General features: G+C 36.5%; 1 protein-coding gene across 11 annotated transcripts in view; it reads right to left on the bottom strand.

Annotated features, from left to right (window-relative positions):
* DMD (dystrophin) overlaps window positions 1–24,724 on the bottom strand; it is a 2,097,152-nt gene that overhangs the window by 1,332,391 nt on the left and 740,037 nt on the right. For all 11 annotated transcript variants that reach the window (XM_087859359.1, XM_087859361.1, XM_087859356.1 and 8 more), the window contains one exon: window positions 11,504–11,627. In XM_087859359.1, the coding sequence (XP_087715485.1) occupies window positions 11,504–11,627 (124 nt within the window). The remainder of the gene's footprint in view (window positions 1–11,503; window positions 11,628–24,724) is intronic.

Raw genomic sequence — 24,724 nt, 5'->3', positions numbered from 1 at the left:
GAAGATTCTAACTTTCTAGTAGAATTGAGAAGTCCATGAAAATAAAGTAGCCACAATATCTTGTTAAAGGTAAGAATCTAGACGAAGTTCCAAAATTTACATTTTCTCAACTCTCAATTTCTGTCTTCTAAATTCTCTGTTCCTATAAGGCAGCTTATTGGCACATGTTCTCCAATACTTTACATTTATTCTCCATTAAAAGGTAAATGTTATTTGTAAAGGACTCTGAGTACTTTAGAAGAGAAAAAAATAAGCACATTCTAAGTTAATATGTAACATTCACAAGTACCAAGAGCTATAGCAGGATGTGGGGTATTCCCCATTTGACCTATATCAGCAAAAGGGGGAGGGGGGTGGAGAGAGAAAGGGAGGGAGGGAGAGAGACAAGTAAAAAATAAATGCACTACAATAGAACAAGAACAGTAAAAACGAACAGGTATTCTGCAAGTTAAACAGAGTTACCCTTTCCTATCAGAGGGGTTTCTATTTTAACTACATGGAGTTTTTGCTTTTTTATATATGAAATTATAAAGAGTAGAATCAGAACACAATGTTGTCTTTATAAATGATGAAAAGAAATCATTGGCTTTCTAAATGTCATTGATCATAATCTTTTTATTCTAAGCATCTAATGGAATAATCAATTAGTATTCCTCACAGAGGGGAAAACTTCTAATTGATTATTTCAGGGGTAACTAGCTTTAATGCCTAGTTTGGTTAAATCACATTATTTCAGTTATTCTAATATACACATAATAGCGATAACTACAAGAAAACAATAATGTATGGAGTAGCTACCATTACTCTCACAATTTGAAAAAGGAGGAAAGTGAGGCACACAGAAGTGTATAAATTTTTGAAGACACCGGCATAACCATGATAAAAATGGAATTCCTTATACTGTGTACCAAATTACACATATGCATTTCATATTTCAGTGGGATAGAAGGAATCAGTATTTTATCCTCTTTTATACAAGAGAAAACTGAGCATCAGCAAGCTTAAGGCATACATGCAAGATGGTAGAAGTGAAAAGTTTCAGATCCAATATTAGAACCCCAATCATCTATTTACAAGTTCAGCTCTCTTTCAAATGCACTTTGCTGCTCTAAGAGTATTTCAATGGAAATTAATCAAACAGCTTTGAACTTATCTGACTACAACTCACAGCCAAGGCGACCTGATAATTTGCATGTAGTCAAAGATGATATTCAAAATATTTAACCAGTAATGCAGCATGGGCACCAAGCTATCAGAAGAAATGCCTGATTACTCAGAATGCACACTGACAGTCTATAAACTGGTAACTCCGTGTACAACTCAATTACTGCACCCCATTGCCAGATGTCTATTATACAGAAACTGAGTAAGTGATGTATAAATAGAGAGATAGGCCTGAGAAAGAAGCATTTAATGGACACCACAAAACAATATTTAGATGTATCTGGGTTCTGCTAAGTAACATCTCTTTAAAGAGAATATTGGAAAATAAAGAGAAATATTGGCACAAATATGCTTTGAGGAGTATGAACAAGACAGTGAAGAGTCCAGAAAACATTTCATTTCAGACACAGCTATAGATGGTTGATAAAAAATGAGAAAATTTAGGGTAGCCAGAAGATAGTCAAGAAGGCAATGAAAAGTTTTGGAGTCATTCTGTTCTCAGATGGTCTGAATTCTGTCTCCACTGATTACCAGCTGTTTGGCATTTGGAAAGTGATTCAACCTTTCTGAGCATCAATACTTTCTATGTAAAGTAACAATAAAGATACCTACCCTTCAGGGATTCTGAGATTAAAGGAGGTTCTTCAAATAACTTATTTCCCAAACTGGGACAATTCTTTCATAGTAAAACAGAAATCCAGAAATAACTAAAAGCTGTAACAAATGCAATCACATAAACTGAAAACGTCCCAAAGTGCCACAGGTGGGCATCCAAATGAATGGTGATTTCAACAGCCTTTAAAAAAGCTTTAGGAAAAAAAATCTTGGCCCAAGAGTTGATTAGATTATCTAATCACAAAAATGAGTATCAAGTATCCCAATAACCACATATACAAAGTGTTAAAGAAGTTGACTAAAGAAACATCACCGAAAATCCTCTTTTTTTCCTGGACCTGGACGTCTATGCATTCATTTTCAAATAAAATATATGAACTTTAGTCTTAAAATAGGTTAGATTAGTAGTTCCTAATGCTTCTACCTTCTCTTGTTTTCTCAGAAAAAAAAAAAATATGTCAACTGCATAGAAAAAGTAAAATAAAAATCACATGACCACCAAAAACAAAGTCTGGAGAGAAACATGCTTCTGGAAAAACGGGAGAGCATATCCCTGACTTTAAAGGGGTATGTACCACCAGGAGAAACATGGGCCTTCCACGGTCTACACTGCAAAGTAAAAACTAGCCCATGAAAGAAGGAAAAGAGAAAGAGAAAAAACTGGCTCTCACACCTATTCCCTTATTCAGTACCATCAAAACTGTTGCTTTTAACAACACCATTAGCCTTCTGTGCTACTCCATCCAATGGCTGATCCTCAGTTCTCAACTTACTTATCATCATAATTTGATTCAGAGGATACCCCTTCTTCAAAATATTTCTTAAGTTGGTTTCCTCAATTACAAGTACACAGTCTTCCTCCTACGTCAAGGACGCCCTTTACTCAACCCCCTGTGCTTGTTCTTCCACATCTCCCTGTACACATGTAGAGAACTACATCTAGATCTTCATTTATGAGGCCAAAAACTTAGAATCCTTCTTGACTGTTCTTTTACTCTCAAACCCTGTATAGAATCCCTCAGAATTTCCTATTGACTGTAACCTCAAGACACATCCTGAAAATGCTGTTATTACTGTGCTCACTACTATCACACTAGTAAAAAACAAAACAAAACAGAACAAAACCAAAACCAAAACAAAACAAAAACTCCATCATCACTCAGTGGTCTAGATGCTTCCAAACAGCCTACTAAATGCTATTTCTACTTATACCTTTGATTCCTGATGATATATTCTCAACACGACAGACAGAAAAAGCCAGACACAATAGATATCAACTCAACTCTCTAGTGGCTTCCCTTCTCATCTGAGTAAAAGCCCAAGTCCTAACCATGGCCCACATGACCGTAACGTCCTTAATCTCTTAGACCTCTTCTTCTGTGACTGAACACCCTGATTCTTCACCTCTGTCGTACTCTGTTGTTCTCTGACACTCCAGGCATGCTCCTCCCTCAGACCTATACATTCCCTCTGCCGGAAATGCTCCTATCTCAGCTATCTAGAAATCCTTCACTGCCTTTAGATCTTTACTTAAATGTCACTTTCTCAGGGAGGCCTTCTACTGCTAGTCTATACACACACACACACACACACACACACACACACACACACACACAAACACACACTCAAATGGGTGCACACACATGCACATACTTCTTAGCTCTCATTCCTCCTTTATTTTTTGTCTTTGACACTTATCAATAACATTCTATACATTTTGCATATCCTTGCTTATTTTTAACCTTCCTCACTGGAGTAGAAACTGTAAAAGGTCAGATATCCTCAAGAATTTCCTTCTTCATGCCATCTCCAGGGCCTGGAAGAGTACCTAATACATAGTTAGATGCACAGTAAGGTGAGGTCCATTGTAGCATAATGCCTCCGTACAATATTACTGTCTCTCCCACCCTACCCACAGTTAAAATGCTCTATGAAGTTGTAACGTGTAACAAATTCTAGTAGCTATATATACAGTGATTATAGAACCAGCCTAGGAGGTTAGGAGATGCAAATTTAATAAAATAAAGCTGGATTAAATCAAAGTCTTCTAGAAGATCCAGATTAGATGCAGAGTTAGGCACACTGGCCTGCTTTCCAACAGAACCGCTATGAAGTCCTGATAGAAGTAATAAACAACTACCCAAACGGGAAACAAAGAGCACCGTGTAAAATTCATTAAGTCAAAACTTAACAGAATCTTACCTTACTTGAGGAAAAGAAGAGAAAAACAACACAATGCTTATATTTATTACAGAATGATGAAACAATGTCATACTGAAGAAAATCAGAGGGAGTATAATCTCCCAAAAATGGTCTACCAGACAATATTTCAGCAACCTTTTTTGGCATCCTCACTAAAGTATCATGGACTCCATGAAAAAGAAACAGAAAACTGTAAGGCTAGAAGAGGTTAACGTTAACATAAATGGAATGAAATTTCAAGATAATAGAGACATGGATCTCATAAGGAAGAAACTGAAAATGCATTATCCTGATCCAAATTCATATTGGAGATTGTAAAATGTAGAACTGATACTGAACAAAAGAGAAGAGAATGTTTCTTGACTATGGTAATAACCAGGATTCTTTGGAACTCGGGAGCAGATAAACATTTACAACAACATGGATGAACTGGAGGGTATTATATGAAGTGAAATAAGTCAATCAGAGAAAGACAATTATCATACAGTTTCACTCATATGTGGAATATAAGGAATAGCACAGAGGATCATAGGGGAAGGGAGGGAAGACTGGATGGGAAGAAATCAGAGAGGGAGATGAGCCATGAGAGGCTATGGTCTCCAGAAAACAAACTGAGGGTTTCACAGGGGAGGGGTGCGGGGATGGGGTAACTGGGTGATGAGTATTAAGGAGGGCACATGATGTGATGAGCACTGGGTGTTACATGCAACTGATAAATCACTGAACACATCTTCAAAAACTAATGATGTACTATATGTTGGCTAACTGAATTTAAATTAAAAAAGAAAGAAAGAAAAAAAGTGCTCTATTTGGCTAGTAGAAATACCATATCTAAAGTACCCTAATTAAGTTGTTCCTGCATTTTCAGATCATGTCATGTTATACTGACATTTTGAAATGTTTTGCTATCACTAGGGAATAAGAGCAACAACTCTCTCTTGGTCTCACAGATTTCGTGGCTATTTTTTTCTCAGGTTATTCTCAAATGTTCAGCATCATCAGTCTTTATTCCTCCCCCATGGCTCTCTCTCTCCCTTTCAATAGACAGATATATAAATACGTGTATATATATATATATATATATATATAGAGAGAGAGAGAGAGAGAGAGAGAGAGAGATAGAGATATGTGTATGTATATATATATATGTGTGTGTGTGTGTGTGTGTGTGTGTGTGATACGTTTGTATATATATTTACATTTGTATGTGTTAGCTTTTCCCTTGTTTTCAAGGCCAAGAGTGTCACCTGAATGCTTTTCAACTATGACATCTACTTTGTTCTACGCATTTCATCTTCAATGTTAGTCCAAGTATCTGTGGTCAGATTTCAGCTTTCACCACTATACAGAAAGATCTTTCATGAAGGGCACCAATTTTCCTCTTCCCAGGTACAATGCTTCTTACAGGATTAAGTACCCATAATTAAAACTACCTCTTAGAAATCACCTTATTCGGGAAAGCGTCTCTTTCCTAGACATGATTATCTTTCTCTAATCTGTCATCTTCGGGAAACTCATCCAGCTTTTCTGCATGTCTGTTTCTCTGTTTATTGTATATGTATGTGTGTGTACACATACATGTACACAGTATTTTTAATCTTAAAAGTATCTATTCTTTCTAATAGAACATATTAATTTTGAAATTATTTTTCTTAACAGAGAATATGGAATACTTCAGTCAATATATATTCAATATATGATCATATGTTTAGAAGATACTACTCAGATTCTGATGTATCTAGTGCAGATAGTTTCAAGTACAGAAGACAGAAGCTAAAAAAAGGCATCAGTTAACCATTCCATAAGGAATGTATTGTTAATTTTAAAATATATTAAAGGCCCATAAAAATTCTTAGAGATATCAGGAAATTATGAATTCTAAAATGTGTAACTTCAAGTGCAAAATAAAAAGAAACCAAGTTGTATAATACAGAGAAAAAAGAAACATAATTAAGTTTTAAGCAAAGTATAAGAAGAAGGGAAGTTTACGGATTCTCTAATAAGTTGATTAAAAACACTCTATGACCTCTTCCTCCTTCTTTATCGGCATCTCTTAAAAGCCTCCTCCTTTCATGACATCTTCTCTAATTAATATGAAATAAGTTCCAGATTCCCCAGAGGCCTACCCTGACTTTAGAAGCAATTAATTTTCTATTCACTTAACATTCTATAATGAAGTTTTGCCCTTTGACAGAAACAGTAATTTATTCACTCAAATGTTTATTCAGAAGTTGTTATAGCCTTCATATTGGTAGCAGAGCCTAACTTAAAACGTGCCTGAGGAACTGAAAAAAAAAATCACTTATTCATATAGTCAAATATCAACTGTGTTAAGTACCAGGCACTATATTAGGCACTGGCATGCCAAAACCAAAGTAAGCCAAACCAAAACAAACAAAAAACAAAAACAAATTAAGTTCCGGTCATTGATGTCTAGAAACCAGCAATCTACTCAATGTTAGAATGGCCAGAAATTGGTAAGGATAAGGTAACAGAAATTAGGTCATGGTAGCCTTCACAAATGGAACATGAAAATACTGACTCTGTCAACACCTTCCCCCCAAAGGCCACCAGGAACATGCCTATATAAACAAAGTTAGGTTGATGTAGCTTTGCAACAGGAGAGGTGGCACAGAATAGTGAACTATGGGGTAGGTCTCTAAGAGGATGATTAGAAAGAGTTGATTGGATTTGGGCACGTGTAAGGTGAGGAAGAGTGGTCAAGGAAGCAGGGCTTTGCCTTTAATTAGATGCCATAAGGAAATGGAGGTCCTTCTGTGACTGCACATCTTAAAAATTTTTATCTAGGAGGCAGGAAGATGTAGAGAGGCTGAAACCATGATTGGTAAGGCAGCATAATCTGCCACATTAGTGAAGATGGGGATATGCAGTCATTTGCGGTGGTCTGCAAACATTTTTTCGTCTGTTGAAACATGATTACAAGATGGTCATGTTTTGGTCTTGATCCATCACAATCATGAAGTGGCCTTGTCTACTGCTGCGATCCTGAGCCGTTGCGCTTACGCAGCCGGAGAGCGCCACAGGCTAGCTGTGAGCACTAGTACAGCACCGAGCATCGCCAAGCCTAACTGAAGTGCCCAGCGAGCTCTTGATTATCAGTGGCTGCTTTTTGCCTTTTCAAATGAGTATCAACAGAGGCATAATAGGATAATATTTATGTTTTAGTAAGTTCACTTTGCAAAAGTGATGTGAAAACCCCTAAAGAAATAAGTATTAGTGGCAGGGAAGACCGGCTAAGGATTATCATCTCAAACAGAGGTAACCCATGATATTAGCATTAAACAGGGTTGTAGTGATAGGAATAGAAAGAACTGGACAGTTTCAAGAGTGGTTACGGGAATGAAATTAATTGATCTTGGGTGGACATGCAAATGGTAGGAACTAAAAATCTAGATGACCCAGTGAGCTTTTAGGTTTCTGGATTAGGCTGTCAGAAGAAAGAAAGAAAGAAAAGAGAAAGAATAAAGGAGGTCTGGGGAGATCATGAGATTTATTTTAAATTTTCAGGCAAATACCCAATTAAAGTTGTCTATTAAGCAATTAAATAAACTGGCTTAGGCTGCAAGGGAGAGACATGAGCTAATGATAAATATTTGGGGGCCATTAGGAAATAGATGTTATTTGAATAGGAAGGAATGAGGATAATCCAGGGAAGAAAGACAAGGGAAGAGCTGTGTAGAATATCAATAGTAAAGGAAAAAGGAGATAGAACAAATGACCAAAAATGTAGATAATGGTATCCCATAAACCCAGAGAGAAAAGAATTTCATGAAGGATAAAGAGGTTAATCAGAGTCCTGCAGAGAAGTCGAGTAACTAAGACACAAAAATAGTCCTATATGTTTATAGGAGAGGAGGGTTTTATTGAAGATATGAATGTGTGGCTGAATGGAAGCAGGTTTCTTAGGACATAGTGAAGATATTGAGAACACACACACACACACACACACACTCACACACTCACTCACTCACTCACACTCACAGACAGATTAGCCTTAAGCAACCAAAGCACAATCTCTTCCACCAAGGCGGGGGGGGGGGGAGAATATGAGCACAAATACACATAATTTGTTAAATATTATCTTAAACAAACGAAGAGGGAAAGTCATCTACCATGCCTGTTAAAAACCTGAAATAATTGTCAAGAGAAAGGAAGAAGAATATTTACTAGGAACGTATGGAAAGCCTGTGGAGAAGTACCAAAGTGTCTGTGTAAGTATAGTATTTCCCAAACAGAGTAATATCTGGCAGTGAAATATTGACAGTCTAGTTATGCAAGAAGGTAGCTGAATTGAGCAGATCAGGGAACTGGAAACTTTTGGAGATAGCAGGACAACCAATATGGTCTGAGATTTTTAATGAAGGCGTAACGTGGGTGGAGAAGACTGTGATCCTGGTGCCAGTATTCAATGACAAAATAATATCACAAAATGGTGAGTGACAGATGGCCATCGGGCATGAAACACAAGGGATGAGATACATTTTTTTAACACAGAAAGCAGTACCTTCGGAATGGCCCTGGGAAGTCAGGAAACCAGCAATTGTAAATGAGTGGGCTATATACTCAACTAATGAATTGTCATCAAAAACTAACGATGTACTGTATGCTGGCTAACTGAACATAAAAAAATAAATGAGTGGGGGAGTGAAAGAGTCACTAGTCTTAGTGGTGTTCTTGAGGGTAAGAGTCGTTTCCATGTAGGACTAGAACCAGTACATAGGACAGAAAGTTTGTTTTGGAAGAAGGACGTCAGAATGCACAGGGACTGTGCGTGGGAAAGCACCCTCATGAAGAACATGAGTGTAGAAGGGCAGAGAGATGAAGATTCAAGAAAACACAGATGAACAGAGATACCTATATTGTGGGTGGCAAACCCAGATAATAGACATAAAAGAAATGTAGAATTAATGGCTTCAGGATTTCCAACAGAACTTTGTTAAAAGTTGATTTGGTATGGGTGTGAGCAAGCATGGGCTCCAGAAAGAGGCCAAGGCCTATTGACCTTAATAGCTGGTATGAAGGCTTTCAAGAGAACACTATACAGGTGTACAACCACCTTGCAGTAAGACTAGATTGTTTTGTTATTATAATTAGTACCTTACATTACCACGTGCTCAATTCAAGAAGTTGAGTAGCTACACCAGCTAATTCCACTTGAACTTCTCAACTGTGCTGACATTAACAGAACGAGTAAAGGATCTAGGAGTTTGGTAAAGTCTCAGATGATGCCCTAGAGTACGGATTCTCAAACCTTCATGTACAAACGAATCACCTGTGGATCTTGTTCAAATGCAAATTCTGATTCATTCGGTCTGAACTCATACTTTCTAATAAGCTCACAGACAATGCCAATATTGGTTGTCCAGGGACCACTTGCAGTAGAAATGTCCCCTAGAATTCAACTTTTATGTAAGTGCATTATGTTAATTATATAGATAAAACGCATGCCTAATAGAGAAGGAAAAACAATGTTAGGTTTAAAAGTATATAAAACCAAACTGATAATATTCTAGGCCATTCTAATTGGCTGAAAGTACTTGAAAGTAATAGATGAATGAAGGAGTCAAGTGAAAGAAAGAAAAAAAAGAAGGTAATATTTAGCCACTTTTAATAAAGATGCCTAAAAATGAATACCACTCAAGTTCATGAGACGGGCCTCCCGTGTGTTCAAAATAAGTTACATATACTGACAGGTGAAGAAGTAAGAAAATTAATGTACGCCTAAACTGAATATCCACCATCATTACTATTTATTTCTCTCAAGGATTTTTAATATGTATATATTATATTTAGCCTGAAGGAAATGTCTAGGTAAATCATTTCATGTCCTATTTTAGTAGGCAATTAAGAAGGATGCTGTTATTTCAGAAAATGAGAGAAGTTGATAAAGGTGACTCATGAGGCATCAGAAAACCACTCATACTATATTGTACATTTTTTTTTAGCACTTTCAGTCTGTCATTCCTGACACTATTGATTAAATGCAAATTGCTTCTAGGTAACCATATGATAAGAGGAAATTTCTGAATTTATATTCTTGAAATGCTAGAACTCAATTTTCCTGCTTGATCAGAGCTGTTTTAAGATACAGAAATAGGATGACAAACCGATAAGTAGATTATTGAGATAAATTTTAAAAAATTTAAATTAGCTAATAAAATGTCTGCCCAAGGTGACTCATACTTTCAGTGGCCAAATACATCACATGAACTTTAAAATGTATTTTAGACTTTATCTTCTCTAAGCAGTTTTCTACTTAGAGAATTTCCCTCCACAATCATAACAAAAAACATACCTTCAATGAGTATACTTTGAAATAATACATTCTGCTAATTTTCTACTATATATATTATGCTTCAGTTTAATTTCAAAACTTAAACATTATCATAGTGCCCATTTCTTAAAATTATTTATAACTATTATTAGATTAATGACAGAACATTGTATATAACTAATGTTTTTAAAATAACTTCCCAATTTATAAATTGTTAACTCTGAGACATGTTGATGGAATCATCTCCCCCCTACCTCAAACAGCCTAAAAAATAGATTATTTTCTCCTAGAAGAAAATCATTTTTTGCTCTCCAAAGGTTCCAACCCCAGAGCAAGTATTAGCTTGTATCTAAGATAGTGCTGTGTTTGGAAAAATCTAAGAGAGTTCGTCTGGTATGAAACTGAATGCTCAAAACATGAAACTGAGTTATCCACACATGTGACCTTCCTATAGGTGAAATTATTTAACATTCAGAATATTTGTTTCTTTAGCCTGCCCACTCCAGGGTATTTATTCTGCCTATTAGAAATGCTCTCACAAACAATTGCCAAAATGGATATTTTATAATTGTAGAAGTTGAAATACCAAAGCCCTGATAATGTCCTTGAAGATGAAGCAGCTCCTATTAACTTAATAAAAATCCCTATTGTGAAGGACACAACTATAATGTCTCAGCAGGGAGTAAAAACAGTAAACCACCTCTTACTATAAATAAATATTGAAAAAGGCTGGACATCTTTTGGTTACGGTAAGGCAATACATAAATATCTGGGAAATGCAAATCTGTTATGACAAATACTAATGAGTATAAAGAGTAATTTTTTGATGATAGTGACAGCATAAACAGGGTCCTACATACAGTATTTCTAAGGGTCTTGTCTATTCTGCAAGCTTGCTAAGTCCCAGCCTTGAGGTGACAGAACAGTACATGAAGGAAAACCAATATGAGTTCATGTTATAAAATTGTTAATTTACAGCAAAATAATATAAATGTTAAAGAAGGTTTACGAAAAGCATCCCTGCTCAGTCACAGCAGAACCCGGAAAGATTTCTCGATGCTAAACTTTGATTCTGCTGGATATGTAAAATACACTTTGAAGATATATTTAAAAGCATTATTCCATATTGCTTTAATCTTTTCAACTGACAGAATCAGATAGTACAAAGCACAGAGTTTACAAGCAGCGAAACTTAGGAAAATACATAAAAATTAATGCATAACCTACATTGACTTTTTCTTTAAGGTCTGAGAAGTTGCCTTCCTTCCGATAGATTGCAAATTCAGGACTCTGCAACACAGCTTCTGAACGAGTAATCCAACTGTGAAGTTCAGTTATATCGACATCCAACCTAAGACAGGAAAAAATAAGGGTCATTATTTCCTGATTATCTCTTTCTTCTATATGAAAAAAAGAAAAAGCAATCTCTCCACATTTACCATTCTCCTTCCAATCTGAGACTCCTGCCTGATGCCCCTGTTGCTGTTAATAGCACTACCATCTCCTTAGTTATGTAGGCTCAAAATTTGGAGTGAGCTTTGATCTACAGTCCTATGATCATGGAGGTCATTTTATTAAGCTCAATGTAGCAATCGCCTCCCTAGAGTATCTCCTATAAGCTAGCACTCTACCTCTGCTTGAATGTTTGCACTGGCTGAAAAATTACTACTTCCCAAGATAACCCTCTTTCTGTCTGGAAAGTACTTACAGCAAACAAAAAAATTCCTGTCGGTAGCTCCCATTGAACCATACCTTGGAGATCCATGTCCTTGTGTAGTCTCCAACAATACCGACTCTGAATTTGGTCATGTGACTTGCTAGGGCAAATGGGATATTAGGAAGTGTAAGGCAAGCAGAGGCTTCATAAGTGCTTGCACTGTGGAACTTGTCCTCTTAGAACATGCACTGAGAATGCAACTGTTAGCTAACAATTCTAATGGTTCTTTAAGGAAGCTCGATCTAGCCAGGTGGAGAGACGACGTGGAAGCGAATGAGGCACCACGCACGTGAAGAAAGCTTTCTTTCACCTTTGACCCATCTCAAACACCAGCTGAATATAGCCATATGAATTCTCCAGCTGATATCACTTAGAGCCTCAGAACTACCCAGAGAGCCCTGCCCACATTGCGGAACCCTGAAAAAAGATAAATTACTTCTGTCTTGAGCCACTAAATTTGCAGTGCGTTGTTATGCTGCAATAGACACCTAATCATATACCCTGATATTCTCATTCTTTTATTGTAGAGACCTATGGAGCCAATGGGAGTTAAATGTTTCATCAGGTCACTCAGATCAAGTTAAAGCAGAGATTGGAGGAGAGTCGTGGGCGGACTGCAAGGGAGGAGGAAGTGTGTGCATCATATGAAATTCCAGGCACAATTCTAAATGTGTGTGCATTTTTCTTGAGAAGGAACCCCTAGATTTTATCAGCACCTGTAAAGAATCTATGAAAAGAGAATTTAGAAATCATCTAATCCAAGTTTATTAAAACAACAGCCAACAAGGCCCCAGAAAAATATTAACTCAATTTTCATGGGAAGTTTGTGAAATAGGACAAAAGTTCAAATATAAAATTTAAGACACCAAGTAATGTACTTTTATCACCATGCTATATCTTCTTATCCAAGACAACTCTCACATAGTTGAAATCAATTCTTTAAATCCACTAGAAAATACGTGAGGGTACCCTACCCTATTCCTAGTTATTTCCATGGCTAATGCCTTGGCTTGTCAGTATCTTACTTAAAATTTGGCTCCTAAATAGATCATGTCAGTAGTGTTTAGTACAAACAGAAAAGAATAGACAATTATCTTATTGGATATGCAGCCCATGAGTTTGATCAGTGTTTTGACTTCCATATTAGACTTTTAACTCACACTGAAGTTAAATTGAGCTAGACATCCCAGAATTATTCACATAAACTATCACTAAGCCAGTTCTCCACAACCACAAACTAAGGAGCTGATTTCCTTTTCTTTTTTTTTCTTTTTTCTTTTTTTTTTTTAAGAGAGAGAGTGTGTGCAGGGCAGAGGGAGAGGGAGAGAGAGAATCTTAAGCAGGCTCCACACCCAGCGTGGAGCCCAATGAGGGGCTCGATCCCACAACCCAGAGATCATGACCAGAGCCAAAATCAAGAGTCAGACACTTAACTGACTGAGCCACCCAGGGGCCCCAGGAGGTGATTTCCTGACCTCTTACTTCAGGGCTTTTAGTCATACAAACTTGATAAAGTTTGGCATGTTAGTTGCAGGCTATTGTTTTAAAATTAAACACATACAGACCTTCATAGAACATGAAACACTTCCAAAAACATATTCTCTTTTTGTGTTCTTAAAAAAGCCTATGGTAAGGTATTAATCTCTCCACTCATGTAAAGAGATGGAAGCTCAAAGAAATTAAGTGAATTGACCTCAGACTATCAGTACCATGGAGAAGGAACTTAATTCATTTTGTTTACCATTATATCCTTCACCTCAAATAGAGCCTGGTTCACAGTGACAAATATTTACTGCGTGAAGGGTACCCAACAAGAAACCGAAGGAACAGAGATCTCAATTCAGAGATTTTGACTCCAATCCCATGTCACTGAATGTCAAAACTTTTATTTGCATGTGGACTGTAAATATCTACGGATTTTCATTTTATCATGGTGATTGTTATCTTCCCTACATTTGTTTTTTCCTGGAAGTCTAGTTACCGGGTTTCCTATTTCTTAATTCATAATGGCGATGTTGAAATAGAGTCCTATTGCATGCTTCTAAACACCTCTCTTTCTCTTTTTGATGTTAAGTCACCAAATCAAATCTTTCACTCTGGTCACTCATCCACCTACAAAATTCAGTGCTGGTTTTCCATCAGAATATTTTAAGAAAAGCATTTCTGCTTTTCCTTTGGTACAATACAGACATCACTGTGTCTCTCTCTGCCTGCAGGCATCCACTTGCCAGTGCACGGGGCATACCAGAGGTGCTAAGATGTTAATCCCACCAGAGTGACACTTAACGAGTGAGAGCTGGGCATGGGTAGATCAATATCCCAGTTCCCTTGCCTTTCAGAGTGACCATCATGATGAAAGTTACACAGAGAACCTCAGAGGGTTCCCAGACAGATTCAACTCCGGTTAACTGCCTCCAACAATAACCCACTCGTGTATCATCCTTTATTGGCTGCCTTCTTTTCCTACCCTCACTCCCCGACTTTGCTTCCTGGGATCACTTCCTCCAATAAACTACTTGCCCCTAAATCTTCCAGATCCACTCCTGGGGAACCCAAACTAAAGCAATGATCAATAGCGTCAAATGAACCCAGCATCCTGCCATTTTTAGTTGTTTTCACCTTAAACTCTGACTCTCCACAGGACTATTTTAAAGTTCTTCCAAAGCTCTCAAAGCATTAACCCATCTTCCTTCTCCAGCTATCAAAAGATGACATTTTTTACTCCACCAAGAAAAGTACAACTATAAGGTTAGAATTTCTTCCACTTCCTGTGTCCAAATATTCAATCTTACCTGCGTGTGCCCTTCTCATTCCCTTCTTTTACATTTGAGTGAGTTTCCCTTCTTTACCTAAAGTCAATCCCTCTACCTGCCATTAATACTTTGCTCTTTCACTTCCTCACAGGCATGTGAGTCTATCAAATTTTTGTTATCTATCTACTGCAAATTCAACCCCTCCCTTTCAAGTAAATTCTGCATATAGAAATTTAAACTTGTTGTTGAATAAGTTTTAACAAGAACAACTTCTTGTTGACTTCTATTTTTTTAAGATTTTTATTTATTTGAGAAAGAGAGAGAGAACATGCAGTGGGAGGGTTAGAGAGACAGAGAGAGAGAGAGAGAAGCAGACTCCCTGCTGAGCAGGGAGCCTGATGCCGGGCTCGATCCCAGGACCCCGAGATCATGACCTGAGTCAAAGGCAGGTGCTTAACTGACTGAGCCACCCAGGCACCCAGAATCCTATTTTTTAAAGTCAAACCCCTCTTGACCTTCATAGTTCCCTCCAGCCATTCTCTTATCTTCTACAAAGGCAAATGTTCTGCAAGAGTTACCCAGTTTACTGTCAGTTCTCCACCTCCTATTCACTCTTTCCACTCACTGTTGGTTCTCAACAAAAGCATAATACAGGAATCAGGTCACTAAAGCCTATGGAGAGTTTCACTTTCTTGCTATCTAGCAACACTTAACACTGTTGAGCACACTCTCCTCCTTTTGCTTTCATACCATTCTACTCTATTTTGTCTTTAATTTCTATGACCACTGGTAATCTTTTTCCTTCAGGCTCATCTTCCTCCATCCTCTCACAACATACTAAAGTCATCAAGGCCTGGTTCATCAGTCATCTTCTATTCACTATATTACTTTTTTTTTCCCCACCACGAGGGAGATAAGTCAATTTTTCTGAAAAATTTATTTATTTGAGGGGGGAGGGGCAGAGTGAGAGGGAGAGAGACACTCTCAAGCAGACTCCCCACTGATTGCAGATCCCACCACCCATGAGATCACAACCTGAGCTGAAATCACGAGTTGGACGCTTAAGCGACTGAACCCCCCAGGCTCCCTCCCGCCTATTGCTCTTTTACTAGCAATCTTACCCATGCTCATGACCGCAATGGCACTCTACATGTATCAAAGATTCTGATATATATATATATATATATGCAGATATATAACTCAAGCACTACTTCTGAGCTTCACAGCTACATAACCGTCTGCCTACTGGCCATCTCCACTTGCACACTATAAAAGTTCCTTCGGCATAAAATGTCAAGACTTATCGTTTGCTCTTGTCCCCCCAGTGGGTACTCCCCCAGTGTTCCTCAGATCTATTAATGGCATCACCATATATCATCTTTTTTGCCTTCTTCTCCCTTCCCTCTCACATTTAATTAATTGCAAGGTCTAATCCATCAAATATTCTATTTCTTCTGAATCTGTCTTCTTCTCATGGTCTCCATAGCTGGTATCCTCATTCAGCTTGCAATTAAATATAATCAAAACTACTGCAATGCCCTCTCCAATGGCTCTGGAAAGCCTTTCTGGAATCCTCTCATTGCACTACTGGCAAATGATAGGTTCTAAAAACATACGTGAATATGTTACCCTCATTCATAAAATCCTTCAAAGACTTCCCATTTTTTCTTAGCATAAAGATCAAAATTATTCCGACCCGGCCTTGACAGACCACTTAAGCCTATATTCTACTTCGCTTTTTATTCAAGCCCTTCTAGAAACAATTCTCACTTCAAGTTTCTCAGGGAGACCAGAGCCACACTTAACTTTTGTCCCTATTCCAATGAAGTAAAAGCCTTCACTGACTCTCATTCACCTATCCATTAGAACATTTCTTTCTTGAAAACTTGGCTACTTAGCATAATCCACTTTAGCCCAAAATTGTCCTTTCCCCTTTAAATCAGCCTGACCTAATTACACACCAAATATACTCTGACTCATAAAGGTGAGATGTGAATATCCACGATTCACTGTCAAATTCCCCCTCTAGAATTTATCTCATTAGTCTCACACCCTTTTGATTCAGATTGTCTTTAGGAAAGATTGCTCACTTCCACCTACATGTCTATGAATCTAAAACTCGCTGAAGGTACATAGCTGGCATCACAGCTGGGAGAGATCTGCTAAGACCTATGTTGGAGAAAGCTTTCCACCAGTCCTGGAATTTACAGGGGTCTTATTTACACACATGTTATAATTATTGTTTACCACCATCTCCAATCCATTGTAAAAAAAAAAAAGTTATTCAATGTGACAGTAAATAATTTTCATCCAGAAAAAAAATCTTATATCACTTTTAGACACTTGCCTTTATGAAGAAGCTATATATGCTTCCTTTTAAAACAGCCAAATATTTCCCTTCATTTCTGCCACAAAATTTATGCTAAGTGCTTACTACATGCCATGGTATTAACCTCCATAGATAACAGAGATAAAAATGCATCTGCCCACATTATCAAAAAGGGTGGTTTAGTAAAACATCTATTTGACAAAATAAAGTGCTTTAAGACATGAACTGGGGCTCAGCTCGCACTGTGACTTCTTTTTTTTTTTTTTTGGATAATCAAAAAAATACCTTTTTCAATGAATTAGGATTAAATCAGCTTCTAGACTAGAGGCTCTGTCAAGTAAATTGGTTATCTCCACACAATGAAGGCTTTGTGGAGTCAACACCATGGTAACCGTCTGCTTGCTGCTCAGTCTGTGAAGATTTTAAGGGAAGCCTGGGCACCAGTTGGCATGCAGGTCTAATAATTCAGATCAATTCAGGCAACAGGATGTGAAATTCCACAGAGAGGTCTTTCCTCATTCAATTTTTTTTTTTGTTTGTCTGACTTTATAAATTTGGAAAGAGGTTGCACAAGATGCCTGAACTTCTCTTTTACATAAGGATCCTTTGGAGAGTGATTATACTCCTTTTTTGATATACAGATTTTTAAAAAGGATTTCAAATTTTTCTAGGGCAGTTGTGAGTGCAGCGCTTTACCTAAGAAAAAATGTCTATTCATAGGTACATAGGTTAATACGTTATACTTTCTTTCTGAAATAGAATGAAACAAAATGTCAATGAGTTTGTACTATTCTCAGCTGTTAGACATTCTCTTTTCTTCCCTAATTGTGACACCTTGATCCCTTTGGAAAGAGGTGGAACCTAAACCTAATTCTTACATGATTTAAGCTCTGAACTATTCCTTACCAAATCCTACTTGTATGGTGTGTGTGTGTGTGTGTGTGTGTCTGTGTATCTGTGTGTCTGTGTGTGTGTGTGTGTGTGTGTGTGTGTGTGTGTTTTCCTGTTGCTTCCATTTGGGCTTGTTGCTTCAACCATCTCTCTGAGTTGTTTACTTAAACTTGTTCTATCCCAATGTAATATACAGCCAGCCTCCACTCCAACATCTAACATTCGACACCATCCCTCAGAGTTCTGGGAATTAACTGTCAGCTGCTAGCATTGTTTTCCCTCTCCAATATTCTGCCAGTAGGCATCCCCATCTCTTTATGCCAACAATGAGGATGGAAGGGTGAAGGGGAAGCAGAGACAGGGTTTCAAAAGGCCTCCCCTGCTCTTTTTCTGAGCACCAACAGCCCACATTCAATGCTTAGTCTCAGTGACATTTCTATTGCTTTTAGCAAAATGAACAAGGTCTCCTTCTTGGCTCCTACTCAGATACTGGCCTCCAAGTAACAAAGGCACATTTATTTTATTCCTTATCAATCTGGCAGCTCCTGCTTCATCACCTTCTGTGGTTTGTTGCCCAGTTTTCACATTTTCGTTACTATTCAATATTTTTCTGATATTTCAGCTGGGATATATGGCAAATTAACATGCAATCCATACATGTTCATAAATTGGGTGCTATCTACTCTCCCAGCATTTTGCTGGTGGTATTTACTACCATGCTTTGTACTACCTGAGGCTGGGGATTTCATCACCAACTAAAGACATCATACGACTGTAACTCAGTTACCTTCTCAAAAACCCTCAAGAAAAACACTGAACAATGATTTTCAATGCCATAATAAATCTTGGATTCTGTGCATGTATTTTTCTTTTTTCATTAAATCACTCATTTCTACTAATTCTTTTTCTTCACTTTTAAAACTCTCATAAAATCATTGTTCATGAGCTGATATGTAGTAAGTTATTCATAATGAGCCTCTATACCCTCAGAATCAGCCTATTATTCTATTCCTTATCATTTCCTCCTCTTACTATCCTGAAATGTTACTCTGTACTTAATATCACACAATGTTACAACAGAGAAGTATGTCTGTATGTTATTATAGATTCTAACCCTTAAATCCAGTCTAATTTTACCCAACTTAAAATCCTTTTTTCTACTAAGAAAATTATGACTTCTTATTCTCTTTTTACGAAATGATTTTTTCTCCTATCATTGTTGATCAGTACCCTGTCCTCTATTTCTCAAGCATGTTCCAAAATCTCATCTTTGTTATTATGTATGATTAGCTGAAGTGACTTTTTTTTTTACAGAAGCACTCATTACAAAACTAAAATTTGTAAGGTCCCACACAGCAGAGCAACCATATCATTCAATTTTTATTATTTGCAAAGGATTTATTATCAAACCAAGGTCATTTCAAAGATACCTTCCATTTTTTGGAAGTTTCAAAATATCAAAAAATATGGTGCATATATATCAGATATTCAGAAGATTAAAGTTTTCCCTTAAGATTGTATTGTACAGGGATGCTTGGCTGGCTCAGTCCATTAAGCATCAGACTCTTGACCTCAGCTCGGGTCACAATCTCACGGTCCTGAGATAGAGCCCCACATCGAGCCCCACAGTGAGTTCCTTGTCAGGCTCTGTGCTGGGCATGGAGCTTGCTTAAGATTCTCTCTCCCTCCCATTCCCCCTCTAAAAAGAAAAAGATTGTATTGTACAAATGGACTCTACTTCATCCAGTTGAATTTCCCATAAAGACTATGCAAATTAGATCAGTTACATTCCCTTATGGTCAAAATTAGGAGACATATGTCAGTGTGTAAATATTTTAAGTAAATAATTTTTTTCCTTTCAAACTAATGACTTTATTTTTTTAATAATTTTTTATTATGTTATGTTAGTCACCATACAGTACATCCTTAGTTTTTGATGTAGTGTACCATGATTCATTATTTGCATATAATTTTTTTAAAAAACACAGAAACACACCCAAAAGAATTAGATAAATACTTGCACTTTAAAAACTTGTCAGTTTCAAAATGTCAATAGTATGCCATTGTATGGAACTTGTGCCTTATGATAATTGTGCTAATTAGGTCAGAAGAGCCTCTTAATGGACACTGATTGTATTATGCAAATTTTCTGTACAGTGATTGCCATATAAAGTATTAAACTAACATGACACATTTATATAAACTTAAGTTCAGTCACTTTCAATATACCATTTGGAACTCATTACTCCCAAAAGTGTAAACTTTGAAAATAGAAATCCTCCAAGTTCCCAGACTTAACTAATTTGATTAGTGAGCTAGGTTATGAATGGCCATTTTACATCTTTAAACATCTTTGCACATAGAACTTCATAAAAACTTAAAAGCCTCATCTTTAGATGCCGAAGATCTTTAGAAAGTAAAGTGTTGACTCTGTGCAATATGTTAACTATTACAGGATCCTAAGGCTCAGGACCTAGACCAGGTAACTTAACAAGCCAAATTTGTAATGTATATTTTAATTAGCTAGCACACACACTTTTATGGTTAATGGAAACAAAACTATGATTCTTTTTCAATGGTATTACAACATGGAAGAAATATTTTTGGAAGGGAGGTAAGAGTTTAAAATTTTGTTAATTATATTTTTTAAAGATTTTTATTGATTTATTTGAGAGAGAACAATAGAGGGAGCACAAGTGGGGGGAGGGGCAGAGGGAGAGAGACAGAAGCACTCTCCTTGCTGAGCAGGGAGCTGGACTGGGGGCTGGGGGCTCAAGTGGGACTCATCCCAGGACTCTGGGATCATGACCTGAGCTGAAGGCAGATGCTTAACTGACTGAGCCACCAGGTGCCCTGTTAATTATATTTTTAATAATTATCTTCTTCAGAGTTCTAGAACATGAGAAAACATTTTAATTTCATATCGGCATATGGGTACTCTCCTGATCTCAGACCATCTGATGAACTCCTACTCATCTTCCAAGATTCAGTTCAAGATATACAACTTCTGTGAAGATTTTCTTGATCAACCTCTCCCTAACCCTCCCCCTTCAACTTTCTTTCTGGGAAAGCCAGTCCCTCCTTCCCTTATGTTTCTACATGTTACTTGCTTTTAAATATTAAATAGAGCACAAATTCAATTTGAATCAGAGAGATCTTAAAAAACATCAAATGAAATTCAGTATAAATTCTGTTAGTGCTAAAAATAAAGTATTTTTGAAACTTTAAGATGTGCTGAGTATATGGTAATTACTATACTTTCATAGTTGTAAAATATTCTAAGGGGAAAAATCCTATTTAACTCAGAGAAAGCAAGTCAACATTTCAAAAAATACCTCCTCCAAATCAAGGTAGTTTGTGTACTGTATACATACACGTGTGTGTATGTGTGTGTGTTTGTATAGTGTGATTGTGTTTTTCTTGGTGGGGGGAAGAGATAGGGCCACATGACTGCCTTATAGTTTTTTAACGTATGTGATGTACGTAAGTGTTTCTATGTGTATGTTTGTATGTGCTTTAAATGTAAAGTAAATATGCTGCAGTGGAAAATTACTGAACTGAAAGTCACATGTCACAGGTTTTAATCAATCATCATGATCTTTATGCTGTTTTCTTAGGCAGGTGACTTACTTTCTCTGATCTTCCTTTACTTCTCCCATTAAATTGCAAAAGTTAAAAAGCTTCCATTCCATCAAACTGGTCTTAAAATAGAAACTAACATATACTTTTCAAAAATTACTCTTAAACGTGTTTATCTACCTCACTAATTAAAACAATTTCGACCTGAGATGCAAAGCCGAGGTCAGTTTTGCTTACATTGCGGCGCTGATATTCTAATAATATTAGTCTGTTTATCTAGCAATCAAATTAAATGACGCCTAAGGATGTTATAACTCCCCGTTATAATATGAACCCTACAAACTCAACAGTTTACATGGCACCTGAAACAAAGTATGATGAATGAGAAAGGACACTGTCTTCAATTACCATAAACTTACTACAGTAACAGTCCTATCAAGTAATCTATTTTCCTTATGTTTGCATTATCTTATTTATAAGCTTAAATGATTTTTCTAGTTTTATACGTGTAAGTTTAAGCACACCACTCATAAAATTATATGTTTCAGTACAGTAAAATTTAATGATTCCAGATTGTGCAGAAACGCATCTGAAAAGATACTAAAAAATCAATTTCTATGTAGTTTACCTTGTCCTAAAATATGCCTACTTAACATGTGCTTTAAAATTCTGAATTCTAAACCAGTACATAAAATTTGTCCTTAAAATTGTGCATCTTGTTCATTGTCAATTATGGCAAACCAAATTATATGTTTAAGGCATATAAAAATACTGCCTTTTAAAATATATGCCCTTGGATACAAACCCCAATGATTTAATATTTTTAAGCTATAAATGCTAGAAACCTCCACGAGTTATCTGGCAATGATATTAATCTTTGTAGCTCTAGGATAGCTAACTGCACTGAATGGAATGAAACTCCTACAAAATTTTGTTTCTCAGTGAAAAAGTAAAACATAACTAAAATATTTTAACATCTGATAGATAAAAATGACTAAAATAATCTTCTTAATTTGGTAACAGATCTTAACCATTTAAAAATAATTTGGTGACATTTATTTCTAAAACGTGATAGGGCTATGAAGAACTCACTTTAGCATCTTCTGCCAATAGAACCTTCAGGAAAATGTACCTTAAGAATTAAGGAAATCCCCCAAATTCTAAGATGTCAGAACCAGTTATATTAGAGGAGTTAGTTTTAAAGCCAAGGAGCGTGCAAGCATGTGGACAAAAATTACATGACCCGGAGGACTGGAAATAAAATGTTGCTAAGCCACAGATGCCTAGAGCCTATTTTTCATTTTCAGTAAATTGAAAGTCCCTTTGAAACACAGTTCTGTGCAAGAAAATCACCTTAACACAGGTTAATAGAAATATTCTCTTAAGTGATAGATGAAATCTTGTCATAGTAATAAATCTATGATCATACAATGTAATATGCTCAAGTGGAAAATTCTGAGGCATTTATTTTAAAATCAAATTTGATGTTTATTTAAAATGATGAAACCAAAAAGAAGAGCTGTGTAAGCCCTTGGGAGAAATAAATGTGGGTCACTAGAGGGCGCACACTCCCTTTCACTGCTTGTCTGATCCTCAATTTGGCTTCTCTTTTATTTTCTTATCTACATAACGATAAGATGGTGACAAATGGATTTTTCATGGGAGTTCTCTTACAGAAAAACATAAAATGTCCAAAGATATAGATAAAATGGTGTAAAGAGAACATGTTAGTAAGACACCCTCAGATGCACAGTTAAAATGCCTTCAGCCATCTTAATACACACGCCAAAGTATCTTAAAGTCGTAATACAGAGATTCCCTTGAGAAAATGTCTTCAATTCAGGGAGACACGCTTAACTCAAATAATAAGGCAGCATTTTCTGGACTTCGTAACCCAGTAGTTTTTCCCGAGTTCATTAATTTTACCTCATCTTTGAACATTCATAAATAGGCAGACACTCATGCTCTATAAATCTGCGTACAATTATATTCCTGTATATCTAGATGTTAATTTTACATTCAATCACATTCAAAGAAAAAAAAGAAAAACAGCATTTTAAACATCTTGTTCGTGTCACATGCTTTCATAAAGAAAAAATTCATATCTCACGATAACAGTTCAAGTTCTTATAATTTTCATTTCATAGACCATGAACACAGAGAAACCGAGAAATCGAGAAACCTCCTTTATTTTCAACACACAATGAAGCCTGGAATAAAGATTCAAAACCAGGTCTGCCTAAATCCAAAGATTTCTACTACACTACGCTTATTTTCCGTTGTTCCAAATGAAAAGAAAACCTATATTTTTATATATGAAGGAAAAGTCAATACAAATTTCCTTTTTATTGCTATACAGCAAAGGCTCGTAGTTAACTACTGTGCTATTTTAAAATTTGATTGGAGTCTCTAACACTAGGACATTAATTCTAAACATTTTCATTAACTATGATCCTTAGCTACATAACTGATACCTCCCTGGCATTATTATATAGCTGCCATTCCTAGTTTATTTTTACTTTGGAATCATTCTTAATTTCCTAAAAATCCCCAAATTTCCAATCTGTTGATGTGTTTTCTGACATTAGAACTGATATTAAGCATAGATGACAAAGGTTGTTATTTACGACATATAATGAGATTAAGACAATGGTTAACACTTAGTCTTGCGCTTGGAAAAAGTGTTTAATTACCAGGACCCCCATGTATGTCTTGATACTAAAAAGACACCTAACTTTGAAAGAATGTTTCTTTTCACTGAAAAATATTTCTGTATTTAAAGACAGACAAATGCTCCAATGGGACCCTAGAGTCTAAGAGATTTCAGAATGTAGAACTGTCATACTCTTGGATAACTGCACACTTTTCATACACAGACCTCAACAAATTCTTAAACAGTCTCAGTAAAGCTTTTAATTTCAGCTAAATAATTTGATGAAATCACCTTTAACTTCTTATCAAAAGACAGCATGATAGAGTTTAAGAATGCAGCATCCTGGGCTAGATGCCTGGGTTCAAATCCTGACTAAACTGCTCCCTACAAACTTTGCAAGCAGGAGCAAGTCACCTGACCTTTCTCTGCCTCATTTTTCCCATTGGCAAAAAGGGGGCATTAAAAAAAAAACTTTACTCCATTTAACGTTTACGTATGTCAATATGTGCAAAAAATACGTAGTAAA

Source organism: Ursus americanus, chromosome X (genome assembly GCF_024610735.1).
Source record: "Ursus americanus isolate L20-20 chromosome X, mUrsAme1.1.p, whole genome shotgun sequence".
Taxonomy (NCBI): domain Eukaryota; kingdom Metazoa; phylum Chordata; class Mammalia; order Carnivora; family Ursidae; genus Ursus; species Ursus americanus.
The sequence above is the reverse complement of the archived record's forward strand: the minus strand, read 5'-3'. Positions and strand labels throughout refer to the sequence as shown.